Below are 19,891 nucleotides of genomic sequence, written 5' to 3'. Positions count from 1 at the left end.
ACTGTACAGTGCATTACACTTACATGGTGTAAAAAAGGTGTCTGCAACATTACATCAAATGAAAAATTAATTACAACAATGATCTTATCAAATCCTTTAATCGAGCTGTTGGAATTATATTTACTTGAAACAAAGATAAAAAGTGAACGTACTGCAGGTACATCTTGTGGTTTTTCTATGCGAACATTGAAATATTGTGTGGTGACATTTCTCTTGGTTGCAGCTGAACTAATCTCACCCCAGTCGCAGTTTTTTTTAGTTCGATACAGACAACCTGAAAACTAAATCTTATTTATTTGTCGATCTACCAAATCTTTCAATGCTGCAAAAGGAGGATGACAGATGGATACAACAGCAGATGATGCTGAGTTAGACTTTGATGAACTGAACAGTAACAGAGAAAGAAGAAGACTACTGAGTGAGCAATAACTCCATAACAGACTCAAACCTCCAGTTCACACCATCTTGCTGCTCTGAAAGCCAAAGATGCTGTATGTGTGTGTGTGTGTGTGTGTGTGTAAATGTAAACAGTAGCCCCTTGCTGACACAGCACTTCTTCAGGAACTTGGGATTGTGTGTGTGAGTGTGTGGGTGTGTATGTGTGTGTGCTCTGGCCTCTGCTCCCTGCAGATATGCTTCCTTTCAGAGACTGTAGAAATAAGCAATGAAGACCTGAGACCGTGTGTGTGTGTGAGTGTGTGAGTGTGTGAGTGTGTGTGTGCGTGTGTGTGCGTGTGTGTGTGTGTGTGTGAGACACAGCTGAATTTCTTTAGAAAGACTTTTCAGCCCCAACAAGCAACGTTCATACACTCAAAACGATGTCTTTCTCCAAACCATTTAATGTGAAATGATTTCATGTGAAGCACCTCTTGTAAAGCGCTCACAGACTCACTCAGTCGTGTTCAGCAGATTCTTCACAGCTGGGGAGGGTTGTTCTACACCTGTCAACCTGCACCACCTACAGGAAAATAAGGCATCATCAGCAACAGTTTAAACCCTTGCAGTGCGTTAACATTAACAGACACAGATACTGAAATCAGTAACACGATAAAAAGTCGCATTCACCAAAGTAACGTTCAAGAAAGAGTATCTTATTAAATACACTTGTGCATAAGGTTCTCTGTCTTGGTCTTGGAGAGTCCTAACATATATGAGGAAAAAAGCTAGAGAAACATTAATAAATGTCCTCAAGTGATGTCAGTTATGTCAACGTCAGCTGGGGCTGAAGACTACAAAGTCTGAAAATGTAAAAAATCAGGTGGTTACCAGACCTGCTCCTCACGTCTGCACACGACTCACAGCTTCACTAGGTGCTGCTAGGATAAAACTCAAAACTCTGACCAAACTGTCAGTGGTTGAGCTGCATTGTGGGTAATTTAGGCACATCATTTTCTTTTGCCCTCTGACCTTCTTCTGCAAGTAATCAGGGAGTTTTAGAGTCAGGTGTCCAATTGTGGCGATCGCAGTCATCCTCACGCGAATGCTACTTCTGGTCTACGCCACTATTTGTAGGCGCCCCTCATCAGCACATTTAACAGAAAATAAGCAGCACAGAGGCAGAGGAAGCTCCTTTACACGGCACGTATGAAAACAAATCTGCATCGTGTACCTGGAGTTCAAAGAGAAGGAAAAAAAAAAAAGGCATTTTGGTTTTAATCCAAATAGAAAGCACGCTAAAATCTCAGTGTCTCACTGAGGTTCAAGATAAATTATGATGTTAACATGTTCAAATGATCAACTCACAATCACACTGATTCACATTACCTACAGGAAATGCAATTTTTAAACTAAATGTAAAACTAAAGTCAAAACTAAAGTAAGAGTATTAAAATATATTAAATATAATGGTGAGGCTATTTAAGTGTGGGAAGGTAAACCAAAGCTATGTAGGATCTACCAAGTAAATACGAGTAAACAGATACTGAAACTGTCTTTTTCTTTTAACTTCTGACCTTTAGCTTTGCTGACTTAGAGCGTTTCACTGATGCATTGTTTCACTGTTTCTTGGCAGTTTGCTCTACTGGTCCTTGGCCTTACTTAATTCCTGACTGAAAGTAACCAAGTACACACATAGCACAGATGAGAGGAGAGGATGTGCTGTTTTGTGTTCTCAACAGTTCTTAATGTTCTCAAGGCCACTAATTCCACCATGTACGCTTTTTCTTACATCAGATGAAAAGGATTAGACGCACGTTTTTGCACGAATAAGTGACATTTTCCAGTGAAGTGAGGTTGTTGAAAAGGATGGGCCTGCAGCCACTTTGAACTTCTGGAAGGCGGTGGGCTCTGAAGGGGAAACCGCTCTCTAATGAGGAACATTCACAGAGTTCATAAACGAACAACAGCCACTTCCTGTAATGCATGAGCTGAAATCCACATACAAATAATGATCTGTGGACAGGCGGTGGATCCTTACTGGGGGGCTGCAGAGACTGATTTGGCTCTGAGTAGACTACACTCATATTCACTGCACGGGAAAAACTCCTCTCAGTGGTTGTCAGGTCATCAGCACACTACTGTCATCTGCAGGATTTAAGGAGTCATGACAAAGGCAGATGGACTGCTGTCACGCTGAACACCTGTGTCAGCAGCATAAATGATGACTATGACCAAGAAAGACTTCGTCTGATTCTTCTATTGAACTCTTCCGATTTATTTAAAACAAGATTACAGATGACTGTACTTTCAGAAAGTCCTTCTTGTTTGAGATCACCTGTGTTGTGCTGCTGCACTGTTGCTTCCAGTGATGCTGAACAGTGTTGGAAAATAACACCTCATTGAATTATCATCTCATCTCAAGTTGTATATTTCAGAAGTAAAATAAACAAGGGTTTCTGGAGTTTTTAACCTAAATACAGTTCATACTGGGCAGGCTACTGACAATGTTATGTTAATGTTAAAAGCGATGATGTCAACTAGGGTAGAAACTAATAATGTTTTTCTGCAGATTAAAGTTACGTGACTGGTTTTGCATAATTCTAAAAAACACCACCTATTGTTGTCTAACATCACTTCTGACTGTTGTTGACTGTCTCATCAGATTTATATCCTCCCCTCTCTCGCTCTCTCCAGGTCTCGGCTGTGTCCTGAAACCAGAGCAGCTTGATCAATGGTATTGATGAGGAGATGCTAATAGCAGATGCTAATAGGGCTGGTATGACTAATAGACCGAGGGGGCCATTGATCTGCAGAGTGAGCATCTAATGCTAAAACAGCTGATTCAACTGCATAGTTGGACTAAAAGTGCCACCGTTGCTCTGTGTGTGTTTGTGTGTGTGTGTGTGTGTGTATGTGTGTGTGTGAGTGCGTGACTTAGGCAACTTTTGGGGACACATTTTAGACTTAAGACCAGTTAATTGGGGACGGCTGGTGCAACTAGGGACTAAAGCATTGTCCCCAGTCGGAAGACAGCTGAGTTTTGGGTCATTGGTTATTGTTAGGGTGAGTCTCCAGTAAATGAATGACGTCAATGCAATTTTTTAATTCTATCTTTAATTAACTCATTTATTTTTGTTTCTTAACTGTTTTGTTTTTAACAAGATACTGTAAAGCACTTTGAGCTGCATTTTATGTATGAAAGGTGCTATGTAAATAAATGTATTATTATTATTACTACTTCTAATAATAATAAACATGTTTACACTTTAGGATATATCCTGGCTTTTTCATGATTCACAACTCAACATTAACTGATTCCTTGTAATTGGGATTATGTGCAGCAATGATATTAATAGAGGATACACCTGGGAATAAATCAGGAATTCATTAGAGATCTATAATCAGGGATGATGTGGTTAAGTTGTGTAAATTTATAATGTGTACTGTTATTTTACCACTTCATTTACTTTATAATCACTCTTGCCTACAGTCAAAAAAGAGTCAATTTCACAATGATATGGATGCAGACATGTATCTCTGGAGGGAAACATACACACTTAATTTATTCCTTAGTTTAACCAGAACTTTGTCCACAGTAACTGCTGACCTAACATTCATTTTCAACCAAACCTACTCTACTCATGTACTCACTCTTGGCACTAAAACAAAAGTGTAGCCTTCAAACAGCTCCTGGATGACTGTGAATACATTCTGACATATCCTGAAATTACAAAATGTTCTCAATGTCATGGTCTAAAAATCAAATTGGTCTTTATAAAGATCTAACGACTACAGCACACACACACACTGGTCGACAACATGCACGTGCAGTGTGCATTGCATTTAACCTCACTTGAGCTGTACTTGAACCTACATTCAGTTTCATAATAACACTGACAGTTAATTCTGGTAATACCTTCACAGTACTACAGACATGTTGTAGCATGGAAGTAAATGTAACATTATCACATATCATCATGTATCATTATAGTTTGAAGAGCAGGATGATTTACTTTGACCTTTTCTTTGACTTTTAAAGAATTCCTCTTTCTACAGTGAAGTGCAGAAGGTTTAGCTGCAATTCAAAATACAAACTTTACTCTGTGATGTTAAACAATCCCTAAAAATGTGAACCAAAGTATTCAATATCACCAATTAACAGTTGATTTTCTATTATTCTTTTAGATATATACTAAGCCAAATTGCTGAATTCATCGCGATGTCCAGGAAAATAAGGAAAAAAAACATTACTGTTTTGTCATGCCAAGCACCAAACATCATCAAAGTTAGCAACTAGCTAGCTAGGGATGAGGGCTAAAGGTAAACAGTTAGCATCGCTCAAGTTAGTTGGTGAGGACCAAACCAAAGCTTAAAGGAGGGATAATACTGGACTTACATTCGTCAGGTAGACAAAACACGACTTCTGGGGGACGATAATGTCGCTCGTCATCCGCTGGATGTGAAAGTACGCAACTGTTGGCCGACACGTTAGCCATGACAACTTTATCAAACCGGTGTTTTGATGATAACATTAGCTGTTTATCTGTTAGCTTGTTTGGAAGTTGTTTGCCCCCTAGCGTCCAGAATTTGAACATACAGGTCATATGTGCAACCATAACAAACATACAAACACAGGTAAATCCCATTATGTGCTACATCATATTTCATACAAACACTAAGTACCATTACTCATATCATATTCTACTCTGGTGTGTGCTGTTATACAATATGGTATCAAGCTACACAATTTGGTGACTGCAGCTATTAATCACTAAGATAAGAAAAAACTTTATTTATCTCCAGCCGGGGAAATTTGGGCATTACAGCAGCATGTAGTAGCAGTGGGAAGAAAAATAGCAACAGAGAAATAAAAAAAAAAACGCAATACAAAATAAAAAAGTAGACTATATATGTACACATTATACAAGCAAAATGAAATTTTTGACTCTATAAAAGAAAAAAATGTGTAGAAAAAATATATAAAAAATATGGATTGCCCCAACAACTGTGGAAAAGCACTATGTTGCTTTAAGTGCAACACTTTTGTTTTTTTCTACAATGAATTAATCCTTCTAATGTATTAGAGTTTAATTACCACCACCATGCCAGAGGCACATTTAATCCTGTGTCATAAATAATTAAAAAAAAATTGCCTAAACTTTACTTCACTCACGCCCAAGACTGCAATAAATCTGTATTTCGTTGGGCCATATACAGTACTAACTCTAGGGGGCACCAACTCAACCCATTTCAATTATACACATTTCCTTGCAGGCGACAAATGTTTTCCCAAATTCATTTTTAATTTAGGTCTCATATGATGTATAAATACAACGGGAAAAAAAGCTTTATCATCACTATTATGCACCATTCAGCCTTGTTAAGAAGTGCAATACACCAGTTAATATATGCACCGTAGGACACCATCACTTTATTTCTGGGGTGGTTAATTTCACCTGAATGAGCTCAAACAAAGGCGACAAGACAGCAGTTTGACAACATAACGAGGGGAGATTTATTGATCAGTTAATTCTTTACACGTGTAACCGTTTCTATAGCTATACATTCAATAAATTCTTCCTGTAGTCTCAACTACATCCATACAGCCCCACTCAGAAGATTAGTGTTAATTTATTCTTGAAAAACAGTTTCTACATGTACTACAGTCCCTTACGTACCATAGAATTCCCAGTGTAGTGCACATACAAAGGAATGGCTTTGGGTAGACTGAGGGGGGCAGATTTATAGGTGTCATGGCCTTGTGTTCTTTGATTTCTTTTAGTTACAAAAAAACACATATTTCTTGCTATACCTAGTTCATAAATACAGTATATATTATAACCATTCATCTTGTGCTAAAATCAAAGCTGTGCTGCACTCAGTTAAAAAAAGAAATCTCAACATCAATAACATACAGGGAAATGAGCTTGCCTGTATAGATTGTGTACAATATCTTGTTTACAGTGATTTTACAGTGTTTTTAATGTCCCTGATAACCTCAGAACCATAGTGTTGGATTTTTTTATATTACAGGAAAGAAACAGAGAGAGAAGCAGTGTGCGTGTGTGTGTGTGTGTGTGTGTACGTTACAGCTGTGTGTTTCGTGTGCACTTGAGTTGCGTGTTTCTGTTAGTGTATTTGTACTAAAGCCTGGAGAAACAGAGACATTTAAAACAGGGAAAAAGACGAATTATTATGGACAGAGCCATGTGGTCATGATGTAAACAGCTCTTTTACATACATAATCAGTCACTCATTGGTTATATAGATGGGTGCCATGGTTACCAATCACGTGTACGATAAAGAACACAATACCACAGAAATCAACATCGATCTCGCCGCACAAAACTACCTGCAAATTCCTCCTGTGTCCATCAGTATGTGTTTGTGTGTCTGCAGGGTATTTAATCTACAGGAGAATGAGGCAAACTGTTACATAATAAACAATATAATCAAATAATGATTGAAAGAGAACGAAACAAAGATGAGACAATATATTCTTTTTTTAGAGTGGACGGGCACACAAAATGTCGAGTATATTACATCGATGTGCGGACGGTTCAATCATCAGCCAGACAATCACTTTAGAAGTTCAATGTCTCTGACATCATCTTCCACCAGTCCATCAGCTCCTCCCGCTCTTCCTCCTTCCTCTCCATCATAGACTCCAGCTCAAAGTCCACCTGACAGAGAGAGCCACACAGAGACAGATGAGATTCCAATTTATAAGTCTCCCACCATAGGGTGGATTTTTTGATTTTTATGCATTGGACTTGAAAGGATAAAGCTGTCCTTATTCTATATTTTTCTTATTATGACCTAATCCCATTAAATGACCTGAATCACTGAAGCTTTAGTTCATCTCTCAATGCTTCCCTGCTTTGTGGGTGGCTCCCAGCACTAAAGCCATTCCTCCTGAATAAAATAAATCTTTAAAAACAGGTCACAAATACGTAGGTTTTAATAAAAAAAAAAGGAATAATTTCCACAAACAGCTTAGCACAGTAGTTATTAGCAAACATCACTCAAACAGGAGTAAATTGTGGATTTGATGGGGACTTTTTCACACACATTTGGTGCTCCAGTGAGAACTTCTGGCATCAGGATAGAAAAAACTCATTTGGTTTTGATAGGTTAGGGTTGACAGTTTTTGGAGACCAGTGAGGTCTGAGGAATAAGCTACATGACTCTTTGGCCACACAGGAAGACTTGTTAGTAGGATGTATTCATCTGTTGGCTTGTTGACAATATACGATTCTAAAATAAAGCAATAGACACAGCTTTGTTTTAAACAGTTCAAAGTCAAAGTGGTTGAGATTGATTGCCATTGATTTAAGAGATCTTTACAGTGGATAAGCCCATCCTTTAAAGCCGTGATTAGATTTGTTAAAACCAAGCATTGGTCAAATATACAGTATCCTCTCTGCTAGAGGTGCATGATTCGAGTGATCCAGTTACAGTTTCCTATTAGATCAAAGTCTTTTCCAAATATATACAATAAATGCTATTTGTGCAGGATGTTGACATGTTGTGTCTGACACCACAGATAAAATGGTTGATTTGATCTGAGAATAGTTTGCTCGACACTGTCAGACTCCCTGTCAGCTACCCTTTTGTAAATATGAGGTGAGCACACAGTGAATGCGGGGCAGCTTTTGTTTGGCTCATGCGTCTGTGAGTCCTACCCTGGTTGCAGGGCTGTAGGGAACAGCCACCTTCTTGATGACGGTCAGGTATCCTGGAGCGGAGGCTGCCACTTTGTAGTTTCCTGGAGCCAGTAGGCGCCAGTAGTCTCCATCTTTGGCTATAAAATACAGATTTTTTATCATTAATTCAAGTAAGTAAGCAACAAATAGGACATCAAATAGATCGTCACAACATTGAGTGCTTAGACCAACGGTTACTGTCACTCTAATATGATGAACCAGGTGCAAATAAAAATCAACTGCTGAAAAAGTGGTGCATTACCAAGTTTGTCCACCAGATGACACTACAACACCTTTCCATTACACTTCACAAGTCACAGTCAGTGTTGTGTGTTGGAACAGAGTGCAGGTATGGTTTTCAGGCTTATGTGAATTTGCACTGGATGCTGATACCTGTGGTTATGTCATGGTCAATGCCCTCCACAGAGATAGTGGCATTGGAAATGGGGTTGCCCTGCAGGTCACGCACGAACCCTTTGACGCCACGATGAACCTGCAAAAACACAAACACACCATGCCAGTGAGGGATCCCTCTCTCAAATGTTCATACACAGTGACCTCCTGAAGACGCATTAATACCAGACTGAAGACTACATCCCATCCACTGGTCCAAGGACATATTCACAGTCCTGCTGGTGCTGCCTACCTGCTCGATGTAGTTGACCAGTGAGTTGCGGTTCTGCTCCCAGTAGGTCTTGAGTGTGTCCTCATTGGGGAACTTGTCACAGCTGAGCTCCAGCGTGATCTCAAAGCAGTTGCTGCTGAGGTAGTTGAAATCCTGCATTCCTGTCACGGGTCAAAAAAAAAACGGATAGAAGAAGAAGAAGAGGAGATGAGAGAAAGTGGCAGGAAGTCAAGATGCTGCCTGGTTTTGGTGATTTTCAGAAGACTGTCAGGCTTTTTTTTGTTATGATAGGCTACATTTTGTTCAAAAGAAACATGTTTTAATATTTTTTTTATTTTGGGGACATTTTCTTTCTTTCTTTTCTTTATTATATAGAGTACAGTAGAGAATTAACAGAAGATGCAGGAAAGAGAAATAGATGGAGTTGACATGCAACAAGCGATTCAAAGAGAATACCATGCGATTGCATCTTAAACATCTTGACCAGCAGGGCGATCTTACCTCATATAGCAACATTAGCATCAGCCTCAACCAAATCTAGCCTAGTTTAAGCACATAAGCCCAGGTGTGTCTTCACCTGCAGCTCACCAAATCCTCACATACTGGGCGCTTGCTGTGTCTTACCTCCTGGCACGCTGTACCAGGCCCCCCCATTAGTGATGCCATCTTTGAAGCTGGAGTCGTCATCGTTCTTACGGCAGGGGGGTCGGTGAGAGTCGGACATGACCGGGTTGTAAATGGAGTAGGCCTTTGCCAGGGACTTGAACATCACATCATCTGGACTGGCGCTGTACTCATGGGTGGAGCCTTACAGGAAGAACGAGATGGAGGAAAACAAGCAAGTCCGCGATGTTTAGACAGCAGCTCCGATAAAGCACTGACTGCACACCTGCATCTGCAACACATTATTGTGGGTGTGCCTGCACAAACATATTTTGTTTACATCGAGTAATGACATTGAACTGCTGGCTGTGGGAATGCGCCCGTATTATTTATCGAGGGAGTTCACGTCCACCATTGTTATCGCTGTTTACATCCCCCCGTCAGCTGATGCAGCGGTAGCCTGTGAAGTCATCAGCTCCACCGCCACTAAACTACTGACTGAACATTAATCATGCTTCACTAAACATCACCTTAAATAACTTTCATCAGTACATCGACTGCCCCACCAGAGAAACTAAAACGCTGGATCTTTTTTATGCCAACACCATTGACGCATATGACGCCACTGCCCTCCCCCCCTTGGCAGGTCAGACCACAACTTGGTCAGGATGACTCCAAGGTATGTCCCTCTGGTGAAAAGACAACCCAAGCACACCAGGACAGTAAGGAAGTGGACACATGATGCCACTGAAGCACTGCAGGACTGCTTTGCATCGACGGACTGGGATGTACTCTGTGAGCCACATGAGGAGGACATTGACAACATGACTGACTGCATCACCGAGTACATCAGATTCTGTGAGGACACCACCATGCCAGCCCGGACCGTATGCTTCTTCTCCTACAACAAGGCCCTGGATCATTCCCGTCCTGGCACAAGCCAAATATCAGTCTCATAAAATCAGTGGAAACATTCTTTGTTGGAGCAAGAGAACAGTTTATATACAGTTTAACAACCAACACATGAAAACAGGGTGTGTTTCAGACTGTGTGTCCACATGTGTTCACGTACCAGTGCGGGTCTCGTCGTATGGGTAGTTGGCCACCACGTCACCTCCATGCAGGTTGGCTGAGAGGACAAAGGGGATGTCCATGATCCAGTGGATCACAGCCTTGGTCTCTGGAGCCAGCTGCAAAGGTAAAAAGATCATTAATTACCAACATGTAAAAATACATACTGCACCTGCAAACAAGTCAAAGAAGTATTTCTGTACGTGAAACATAACCGCTTTCAGTCGACACCAACATTTGCAACTTTAAGAAATAACACCGGCCTCATCCTTTAATCAAACACACTGTCTGAATCTGCATGTCTCTTCGCTCACCTTGGTGTTTTCATCCACAGCCTTCTTCATGTTCTGCAGCAGGTGGTTGTTGGCTCCGCCCTCCCGCTCGTTGATGTAGATGATGCGGTCCAGATCGGGGAAGTTCCGGTTCAGATCCACCCCCTGTGCGTTACTGCGGCCCACAAACCAGTCCTTGATCTCCCCGGGCTGAAACAGGAGATGATGTTTAGACCCTCGAGCGAGGAGAAGCGAGTTGTCTGGAGCTTTATTAATTAGATCTGCTAATCTTGCTGTGTGTGTGTGTGTGTGTGTGCTGGAAAGCCAGTGTTTAAAGTCAGTGTTTGTAGTCCTCTGAGTTAAATCCCTGGATCAGGTTTGTGCGTTTTCATCGTGTTGTACCTGAGAAGCGGCCTTCTCGAAGCCATCTGGGTTCATGGAGGGCATGAGGTGGATGCGGGTGTTGTGCACGAGGTCGATGATGGTCTCGTTGCCTTGCTGGTACTGGTTGCACAGGTACTGAGCCAGGTAGATGAGCAGCTCTCTGCCCACAGCCTCGTTGCCGTGCATGTTGGCGATGTACTTAAACTCAGGCTCACCTGCGGGGAACAAACCAGAGCTGTGATTCTGCACAACGTGTTCGACCTTCGTCTGTGCAGCGCGTTTATGGCTCAGAGCGAGAGGCTGAACGCAAAACAAAACAGCCCACAAAACCACAGAGAGGAATATCACAGTGATGTCACAATCTTTGCTAGAGGGAAGCAATCTTAGTCGGTCGTCATGGAAACAAACATTTCCTCCATCTCTGATGGACCAAGAGGTGGTGGAAGGCCACGGATAAAGCATTCCCAAGTGTTAGAGAGGTTACCCTGGACACACACACACCCTTAGACTGCAACAGTGGATCTACACACTCCAGCAGTGACACTCACACACTGACTCATCAGCTCAAAGGTTAAACTGAATTGAACATCGCAGCCCAGAACTCCACTTGGACGGTAATGACCGAGATTAGTGAGAGACACTGTCAAAGACTGTTCTGCCTAAATCTTGGTGGAGAGGAGTGACAGGTCTGGGATCAGATTTGACTCGGGCATGATGTTACAAAATGAGGGCTCCTGTTGGGTTTTGTTTTGTTTCTTTTTTGCAGCATATAAACCTTCATGCTGCTGCTGCTCTTAGAAAAAAGCACAGAGGAAACTCATGTTTTCACATGTGAAATATAATATTCCAGCACTAGAAAAACAGCAGGTTAAAAATTCACATACAGGCACAAAGATTTTCAGACTCTTAACAGGTGAAATGTGTGAATCTGAAAAGCTGCTGTGATAAACGTCAAGTGAAAGTTTTTCTCATGTGAAAATGGCATTTCACCTTTAATAAACAAGTCAAATGTAAGTGAGTAAAGCTTTATTTATATATCCACTATACTAATCTGAATTTCTTTTATACTGTTTCACAACCGCTTCCAGGGAAAACTTCAAAGGGCAACTCTAATCCTAAAGCTTTTATTGGAAGTGCATTTAGCTGCATAGCCGCGCACCTACATGCATAATGAGGGCAGCTGCAATGTAAACCAGGGAAAAGCGGCAAATACTCACATATGAGAAGCCAGACTTAGAGAATGGTTGGCTTTTTTCCCCTCAATAAATGACTCAAACAATTCAGTGATCATTACAATTGCTGTAGATTAATTGTCTTTGTTCTGACAAACAGATTAATCAATTTATCATTAAAAATGTACACTTGACGCTTTTGATTCTAAATCTGATTCCATGTCAGTTTACAGGCATAAAATCATGACTAGACTGCTTCACATCGGCTCGCTGTGCTTACCTTCATCGGAGGAAACACTGGCTTTATGTTTGAGTGTTATTTATATCATAACTCTCTGTAAAGCTGTGTTTTAATGACCAAGGCTCTGGCCATCTGTTTAATATACTAATTAGCTGTTCCTTCTCTTCTCTTAGCCTCTTTATGTATGCAAATATATATACAAACACACACACACACACAAGCAAGAGAGAGAAGCGTGCTAATGAGGAGCTACGTAGCCCTTTAGTAGCTTTCTGTGGTTGAGCGCTCAGATCAGTCAAGTTAAAGCAGGGGTCCTGTTTTTATAGGGGGGCTTTGTGTGTGTCCTGTTATTGTGTTTGTGCCTCTACTCTTTGTAGATTTGTCAAACTAATATAATGTACAAAAATAATGCTGTCAAGATAGTGTGCATGTGTGTCAGTGTTTTCCCATTTCCCCTTTTTAATCTATTTCTGTGGATTTCTTTGAGAGTTTGATGTATCTGTGAAATAATCCCAGTGGCTACATGAGTGAGTAACACACACACACACACACACAGAGACACACACACACACACACCGCCCAGCAAACATCTGGTACTCAGGTTATTTTTAAACGCTCAAATCTGGTTTCTCTCCCAGTTGCTACTAATGATTTCAAGACTACAATTAACTCTTTCTGTTCTGATGTTGGGGAATGTTTTTTACAGGCTTCAGAGGCCTGACGGAGCTGTCAAACACATGCACTCACACGTTCACACACACACACACACACACTTTGAAGTTGAACTCTGTCTAAATGAGTTACTATGATTCAAGCTATTACACAGATGCTCAGTATTCGGAGACCTTCCCTCTCGCTCACACATGTATTTAAAGATGCATTTGGGTGAGCTCTGGGCGATGTGCCGGTGCAGAGCAGGTGGGGCTGATGATGATTCACTGCATGATTCTTTTGTATTAATGTCATTAATGATCATTTTTGCAGACTCACGCTGATGTAACAGCTCTGTTTACTCTTTTTGCACACATACACACACACACAGAGGACGCATTTTTGCACCAAAGCGAATGTGACACATCACTGCGTAGGTGGAAAAAATCATAATGTCCTTTTCCCTCTGGAGCCAACCTAGTCTTCTCCTTTTATTCTCAGTTTATTACTCTTCTCTGTCAGACTGTCTGCACCTCTCTGAGCTTCTTTTCTCTTGTGCGCACCCATCACCGCACACTTAGAGTAAAAGAAAAGTAAAAGAAAAAGCATGTGTGATAACTTCACATGTGTGTGCACGTGGTTTTATGTATCACCAAATCCAGAAAATGTCAGAAAATTGTGAAAAACTACAGTTGAGACAGTTTCCCAGAGGCCAAGGTGATGAATTGAAGTGTCTCGTTTGGTCCAAAACCAAAATATATTTAGTTTTTCACAACATAAAACACAGAAATCTAGCAAACCTTTACTTTCTTTTTGTTTGGAAACGATCAAAATAGGCTCACATGTATGTTTGAAGGTGGAGGGTTGCATCATGATATATTTGCTACCTTGCTAAATTCAGTGTGGAAGGATGTTAAATATCCCTCAGCAGTGGAGATCTTCTAAATGTGTGCGTGAAAGGCTGACGTGGCACAGCGCGATGATTTCTCCACAGGTCAGTAAAATAGATCTGAGGCAAACAAAGCCCACCACATCATCCTGCACTTTGTCAGGAGTCATCAAAGGTGCCTGGCAGGTGATCAATGCGGTCTCCTAGGCGACGGCGCAATAATGACTGCCGCTGCAACGTCATAAGGGAAGCACCACATTGGAGTGCTCTCAGTCGTCGTGGCAACCCTGACACAGGCAGGCGCTTCGGGAGACAAATCAGCTTGGAGGTTGAGTAAACAGACTCTCGCTCTGCGTCTATCTGCCTGTCTCATACACACACGCGCACACACACACACAAACACACACACACACACACACACACACAAGCAGTTTGTTGGCTCTGAATGACTGCCAGCTCTGTCATCTGATATTACAGAGACACACACACACAGAAGAGACAGGTCAAACAATAAATTGACATATGCTAATATAATAGCTGATATGTGCACAGAGCCAAGTCCCAAACCTTCTCCTAGCTAGCCTCTATGTTAGCGTTACTCTTTTAATATGTTATTATCAAGCTTTTAAGATTTTGACAAAATCCACCAAACACCTGCTGTGTTGTCTTTAATATGCTTGAGCTCTTGCAGGCAAAGACCTCCAGAAGCCAGTCGAACAGAGGTGTTGTATGAATGTCTACCGCTCGCACTGCCAACACACAGCATGACATGAGGTGATTGCAGCATGCTGAGACGCTGAATATGAAGCATGTAAACCAGAGAAGCTGCAACACAGCAAACAACAGAGGAAAGAGGAATAAAAAATATGCACAGAAGAAAGGAAGAAACTGAAAGGAGGCTTTGGTGGCGTAAACGAAAGAAGAAGAAGAAGCAGTCAGAGCACAGTGAAGGCGGAGTGGAGGAGGGTGCACGCGGGTGTCTGATGTATAATAAATGACCTCTGGCTGATGCCTTGGCCTTCCTCACATCCTCCTTCCGTTCCAGCCTCTCCCTCATTCCCTCTGCGCTCTTTGGACCACCCCTCTTCTTCTCCCTCGTCACTCCTCTTACATTTCCCGTTTTCTCCATCATCATTCCTTTCTTCTCCATCTCCGTTTGTCATCGGCTCCTCCTCCCTCTCAGCTGTTTTCGCTACCTCTGCTTAAGGAGGAGGCTCCTCGAGGCCAAAACGTCCAAACAGTGCACTGGATTTACACTCAGCTCTCCTCTAGTGCAACGTAGACTATTAAATTCAGGTCTACCCGTGTTTCACTTTGTATTCGACATGTCACATGTCATTTGATACGACCGAATCCAGCTGTGTGTCGGGCTGCTACACGCTTTAACTAAGCATCTGTGTGCGTGCTCACTGGGGATTACATACTTCCTCTGTCGTCTGATAAAACAGTCCAGCGTCTCCACCACATGAGATGGTCTGCAGCATATTGGATGAAGCAGTGCCTCATACTGACATGACTCCTTTTTTTTCACCTTCAGACAAAGGCAAACCCAGGGCAAGATAGAGTTTCTCCTCTCACTGGAAGCCTCGTAAATACTTCCAGACATGAGAGTCAAAAGAGTTTAGCCAGAGTCCACTTCACCAAAGGGAAACCTTTCTTTTCAGCTCCTGTACACTCAAACATGACCCAGCTTCAAGAAAACAAGTGTCATTCAGATCCTTTACTTATGTTAAACAACAGTATACAATAAAACTGCTCTATTACAGGTAAAAGTCCTGCATTCAGTCTTACTTAAGTAAATGTACCAATCACTATCATCACCATGCAATGAAAGGCTCAAAGGTATATTCATACTCATTATGCATCAGAATGGCCGGTTAGAGTTATATTATTATATATATTATATTGTTGAATTCTATTATAGATGTGTTAATGTGAATGTTTAACCAACTTAAACACTGTTGCCTTATAATTGTTTTAATTGTCTCTGCAGAGAGTTAAATGAGAAGACCCATACTGCTCCAACGGGTATACGCTAAATATAAAGCAAGCATCCAGTTAGCTTAGCTCAGATCGCTAAGAAAACACATAGGATCTTTTGGTTGTTTAATCTGCACAAAAACGAAAGTCAAAACGACCGTGGCTGTTTTCAGGGGGGCTATGTGCCTCCCTTTTTCTTGGTTCTGAGCAGTTGCCTAGCAACCAGCCGAGAGTCCAGGAAGCGACTGTACCTGGCCAAGAAAAAGTCACCACATAACCCCTGTAAAACTGTGAAGTGCGGTTTTTATAGCTCATTCTGTGAATAGTGAGAATTAAGATGTGCTGCAGGACATATTTTGTTAATGCTGGATGGAGCCAGGCTAGTTGTTTCTCCAGTCTTTGCTTTAAGCTAAGCTAAGGCTGCAGCTAACATTCTATATTATTTCATATTTAAAGGATAGATTGGTGAGAGTGGTATTAAGTGAATCCATCTAGATATGGTGAATTTGCTCTCAAGCAGTTGACCATTTACACATCCAGCAGAGAGTGTTAGTCTTGATTTGGAGTTGTGTTTGTGTCTATATTCACTCTTCTTTTAGCTCTCTTGTAGTCTTCACCAACTCTATGGGGAGAAATCTGGCTGTTAAGCTGCTGGATGTTCACTTTCACCAGCTGGTTAAATAAGATGGGACAGGGGCAACAAGAGACTGGGCAAGCTGTGGAACGCTCCAAAAACACCTGTTTGGAACATTCCACAGGTAAACAGGTTGATTGGTAACAGGTGATAGTATCATGATTGGTTATGAAAGCTGCATCCTCAAAAGGCTCAGTCATTCACAAGCAAGCACTCAGCGAGTGCCATATGACTGAGAGAAAAAGGTGCAATTGCACACCTGTCTGCTACTTCAGCACCACAGACAGCGCCATGGATTTATCAATACACAGCACAGTTACTACTGATAATTCAGAGACATACATGATCAGTGAGTATGGTGGATGCAAGTTAACAAGGGGGATGCATATTTGTCCTTTTGCTAACAATGGAGTTGGCAACTCCACCCCTCAAATCGCCTACTGACTCATGTGATCCATTGCCAATTCAAAAATAATGATTACACCCAATTACTTTAGTAACTGTACTTGTTGCTGTCCTCTCCACCACCGCCCATGCTCCTACATTTCACGCACTCGGTATTAATATGTAACCGGCGTGTTTACACTGTCGGCTATAGGCACTTCCTGTGCCGCAGTGCATGACAGATGGCTGCTTACTGACAGATGCACGAGCTCAGGACCGCCGTCCTTCGGAGCCAGCCAACCACGAGCAGACAGTCAGCTCAGTGCACTAAGCCGATCTGTTGCCCCGGCAACTGCTATTTCGGCCCCACCTTAGAGTTTCAACACATCGCAGGGTCAGATAAAATATTGGCTGGGCGCCGTAAAGGGAGGCTCAAAAATGTTTCCAATGTTTGCAGGATTTGACAGTGAAAGCATCATCTTCGTCTTCCTCCTCTCTCCTCTGCCCGCTCACTCTCTGGAGCTCGTCTCCCCCTTCCCTTCTCTGTTTCATCCCCCTCCTCCTTGCTGTGGATGTTTTGCTCAGCAGAGGTGGAGAGAGAGGAGACGTTAGGAGGGGGAGGGGGTGGAGGTGCTGCCCCTGTTGGTGAAGCAGCGGCTTGGAAACTCATCTGGTAGTAATAAGGACTCCACAAAGCTACTGTGACTCATGGCTGCGCACGCCCACCAGACTATTACAGGCTTATTTAGTACGTCCATACGGTCATTAGACTCTGTGACCATGTGAGCGGCAAAAACACACAAAACCTGTGGTGCAGCGTTAAGACCACACAAACACACCCAGAGAAGAAAATACACCTTTACAACAAAACAGCTACATGAGACGTACAGTTAAATCCCCACAAACTAGAGTGTAAGCTGCATGTGCTGTAATTACAGGCAGGGGTTTTTCTTTTGAAGGCTCTGTCTCAGTATGAAATTAATCACTTCCTGCAACATGTCACTGTTCAGCCTCCTGCTAACGGTGCTGGACAGGAATCACTAACCCACTCCCAGACTTTAGCTGGAGGTTAAATGGACTACAAGCGAATCCATTAATGTTGCATTATTGCTCCATAGGTGCAAACACAATGTCCTCTCAGCATCAGGAGTAGGAAGTGCACCTGTTTTTAACATTTACAGGACACGTCTTTCTGGCTGGTGCCCTTGATGTTAAGTTTGCTTTGGATTAAGCAGCAAATTTGGTTAATTATGAACACATATTTCTAAAATGCGACATGTCAGACTTGGTCCTGGGCTTATTTCCAGCATTGTGTCTGTTTTATTTTTTACCAACCTTTGTCAAGATGGAGGCAAGCATTCAATTTCTGACATTAAGAAGACAATAGATATAGATAGAAGCTGGAATACTGACTCATATCTGGTGTGATTTAACTCCAGCCTGACATGAAACAACAACAGGGAAGAAGTAAAGGAACGTTCCAGAGAATCTGGCTCTCGGTGTCCATCACCTCCATCACACAAACAGTTTCAGATAACTCAAGCCTGTCCTACGTTTCCAACAAGCCTTTCAAGCTGCATTTTAACCAGTGTTTAATATTTTCAGATGTTTTCTACTCCTGTTGCTTTAAGGCCAAATTTCTGAAACAAATCAGATGCTGCACTCCTAAATAAACATTTAACAAACACAAATGCTGGACTTTTTTCCCCTCTATTATAGAAGACGGTGCACTGCATCTAAAAACAGCGGGTGGTGTGTAACCTGCCTCACATCACTTCTCCTGCTCTGTGGTTTGTTCCATCTGCAGTCCAGTCCTGAAGGTCTGAGGAACAGTGATGGGGATGCTAAAAAGTCATGACATAGCCCAGGTCCACCAAGGAACACCAGAACTGCACTAACCCCACCAGGACTTACAGATTCCCTTAATATTCAGTTCTCTGAATGCTCTGAACTCTTTGCAGCCAACACCGCTGACACAACTGCTTCTGGTTTGAATGGATGTTAATTCGGCCCAATGAGCCGTGGCATGCTTCACCGCCTCCGGGATGTGTTGGTCAGAATCACGACTCGGGATAAGGGATCCTTATCAACCAGCAAAATGGCGGCTTTGCGTGGTTGATCCCACAATCTATCATCTACATTCCTCTGAAGTGATGCGGCAGGCCCTGCGCTCACCGTCTCACGCGCGGCACGACACACCTGCGCGCCTGCTCCACGGTTCTCCGACATCAGACACACGGGTCGTTTCCGAATCACCCTCACAGAAAAAAAAGAAAAACAAGGTTGCTTCTGTGTGCGCAATAGTGCGTGATCTGTTTGTGTTATCACGGCGTGCGGGGATGGCTTCCTACCGTGGAGGAAAGCGGGGACAAAGGGTGCGGGATGGGGTGCGCATTCACCGCATTATGAAGCAAGACTTAACGTATGCGTAAAAACTGACCAGGCTCGTGCGTCCCGGGGTTGTCGGACATCTCCAGCACCAGCAGCTCGCGGCCCTCGAAGCTCTCCCCGATGGTGTAGATGCGGGTGATGGTCGGGCACTGCAGCCACACCGACACCAGCGCCTTCCGCAGCTCCTCATAACGGTGGTACTCGAAGGAGATTTCACCATCGGTACCGGCCGCGCTGACCAGGGCGACCACCGCGGCCCCGAATAAAACGACCGAAAGGAACGGCTTCATTTTGACGTGTCCTCTTTTCCCTAAGCCCTGTATGTCTGCCTGCCTGCGGCTTGGTCCCAAGCCTTATCTCTGTGCTGCAGCCTCGCTTTAGGCTATAAATACCTCTCCCTCTCTCTCTCTCCGTCTAACGGAGCGTGATGCGCTGCCGTACCTGAGCGCAGACTGCCTCCAGAGTAAAGTGCCACAGAGGATTACCACATCCGGTCACAATTTTCAGAAT

At 42.6% G+C, this 19,891-nt stretch overlaps 1 protein-coding gene across 1 annotated transcript; it reads right to left on the bottom strand.

The window, feature by feature from the left end:
* Nucleotides 1-5,880: 5,880 nt before the first annotated feature.
* Nucleotides 5,881-19,811, bottom strand: cpe (carboxypeptidase E). Its single transcript, XM_041933509.1, has 9 exons — nt 19,431-19,811; nt 11,058-11,254; nt 10,698-10,865; nt 10,385-10,502; nt 9,334-9,516; nt 8,731-8,870; nt 8,478-8,577; nt 8,064-8,182; nt 5,881-7,061 (listed from the first exon to the last, which is right to left on the bottom strand). Exons 1-9 carry the CDS (start codon nt 19,669-19,671, stop codon nt 6,963-6,965), a joined length of 1,365 nt encoding a protein of 454 aa, XP_041789443.1. The 5' UTR covers nt 19,672-19,811; the 3' UTR covers nt 5,881-6,962.
* Nucleotides 19,812-19,891: the final 80 nt, after the last annotated feature.

This window comes from Chelmon rostratus, chromosome 3 (genome assembly GCF_017976325.1).
Source record: "Chelmon rostratus isolate fCheRos1 chromosome 3, fCheRos1.pri, whole genome shotgun sequence".
NCBI classification, from domain to species: Eukaryota; Metazoa; Chordata; class Actinopteri; order Chaetodontiformes; family Chaetodontidae; genus Chelmon; species Chelmon rostratus.
This window is presented reverse-complemented; position numbering and strand designations above follow the sequence as displayed.

Excerpts from the sequence above, each read along its gene's own strand:
- cpe (XM_041933509.1), bottom strand. The coding sequence starts at position 19,671 with ATGAAGCCGTTCCTTTCGGTCGTTTTATTCGGGGCCGCGGTGGTCGCC. Across the intron at positions 10,866-11,057 it reads TCGAGAAGGCCGCTTCTCAG|CCCGGGGAGATCAAGGACTG; the intron begins GTACAACACGAT and ends CTCCTGTTTCAG. Across the intron at positions 9,517-10,384 it reads ATACGACGAGACCCGCACTG|GCTCCACCCATGAGTACAGC; the intron begins GTACGTGAACAC and ends TCTTCCTGTAAG.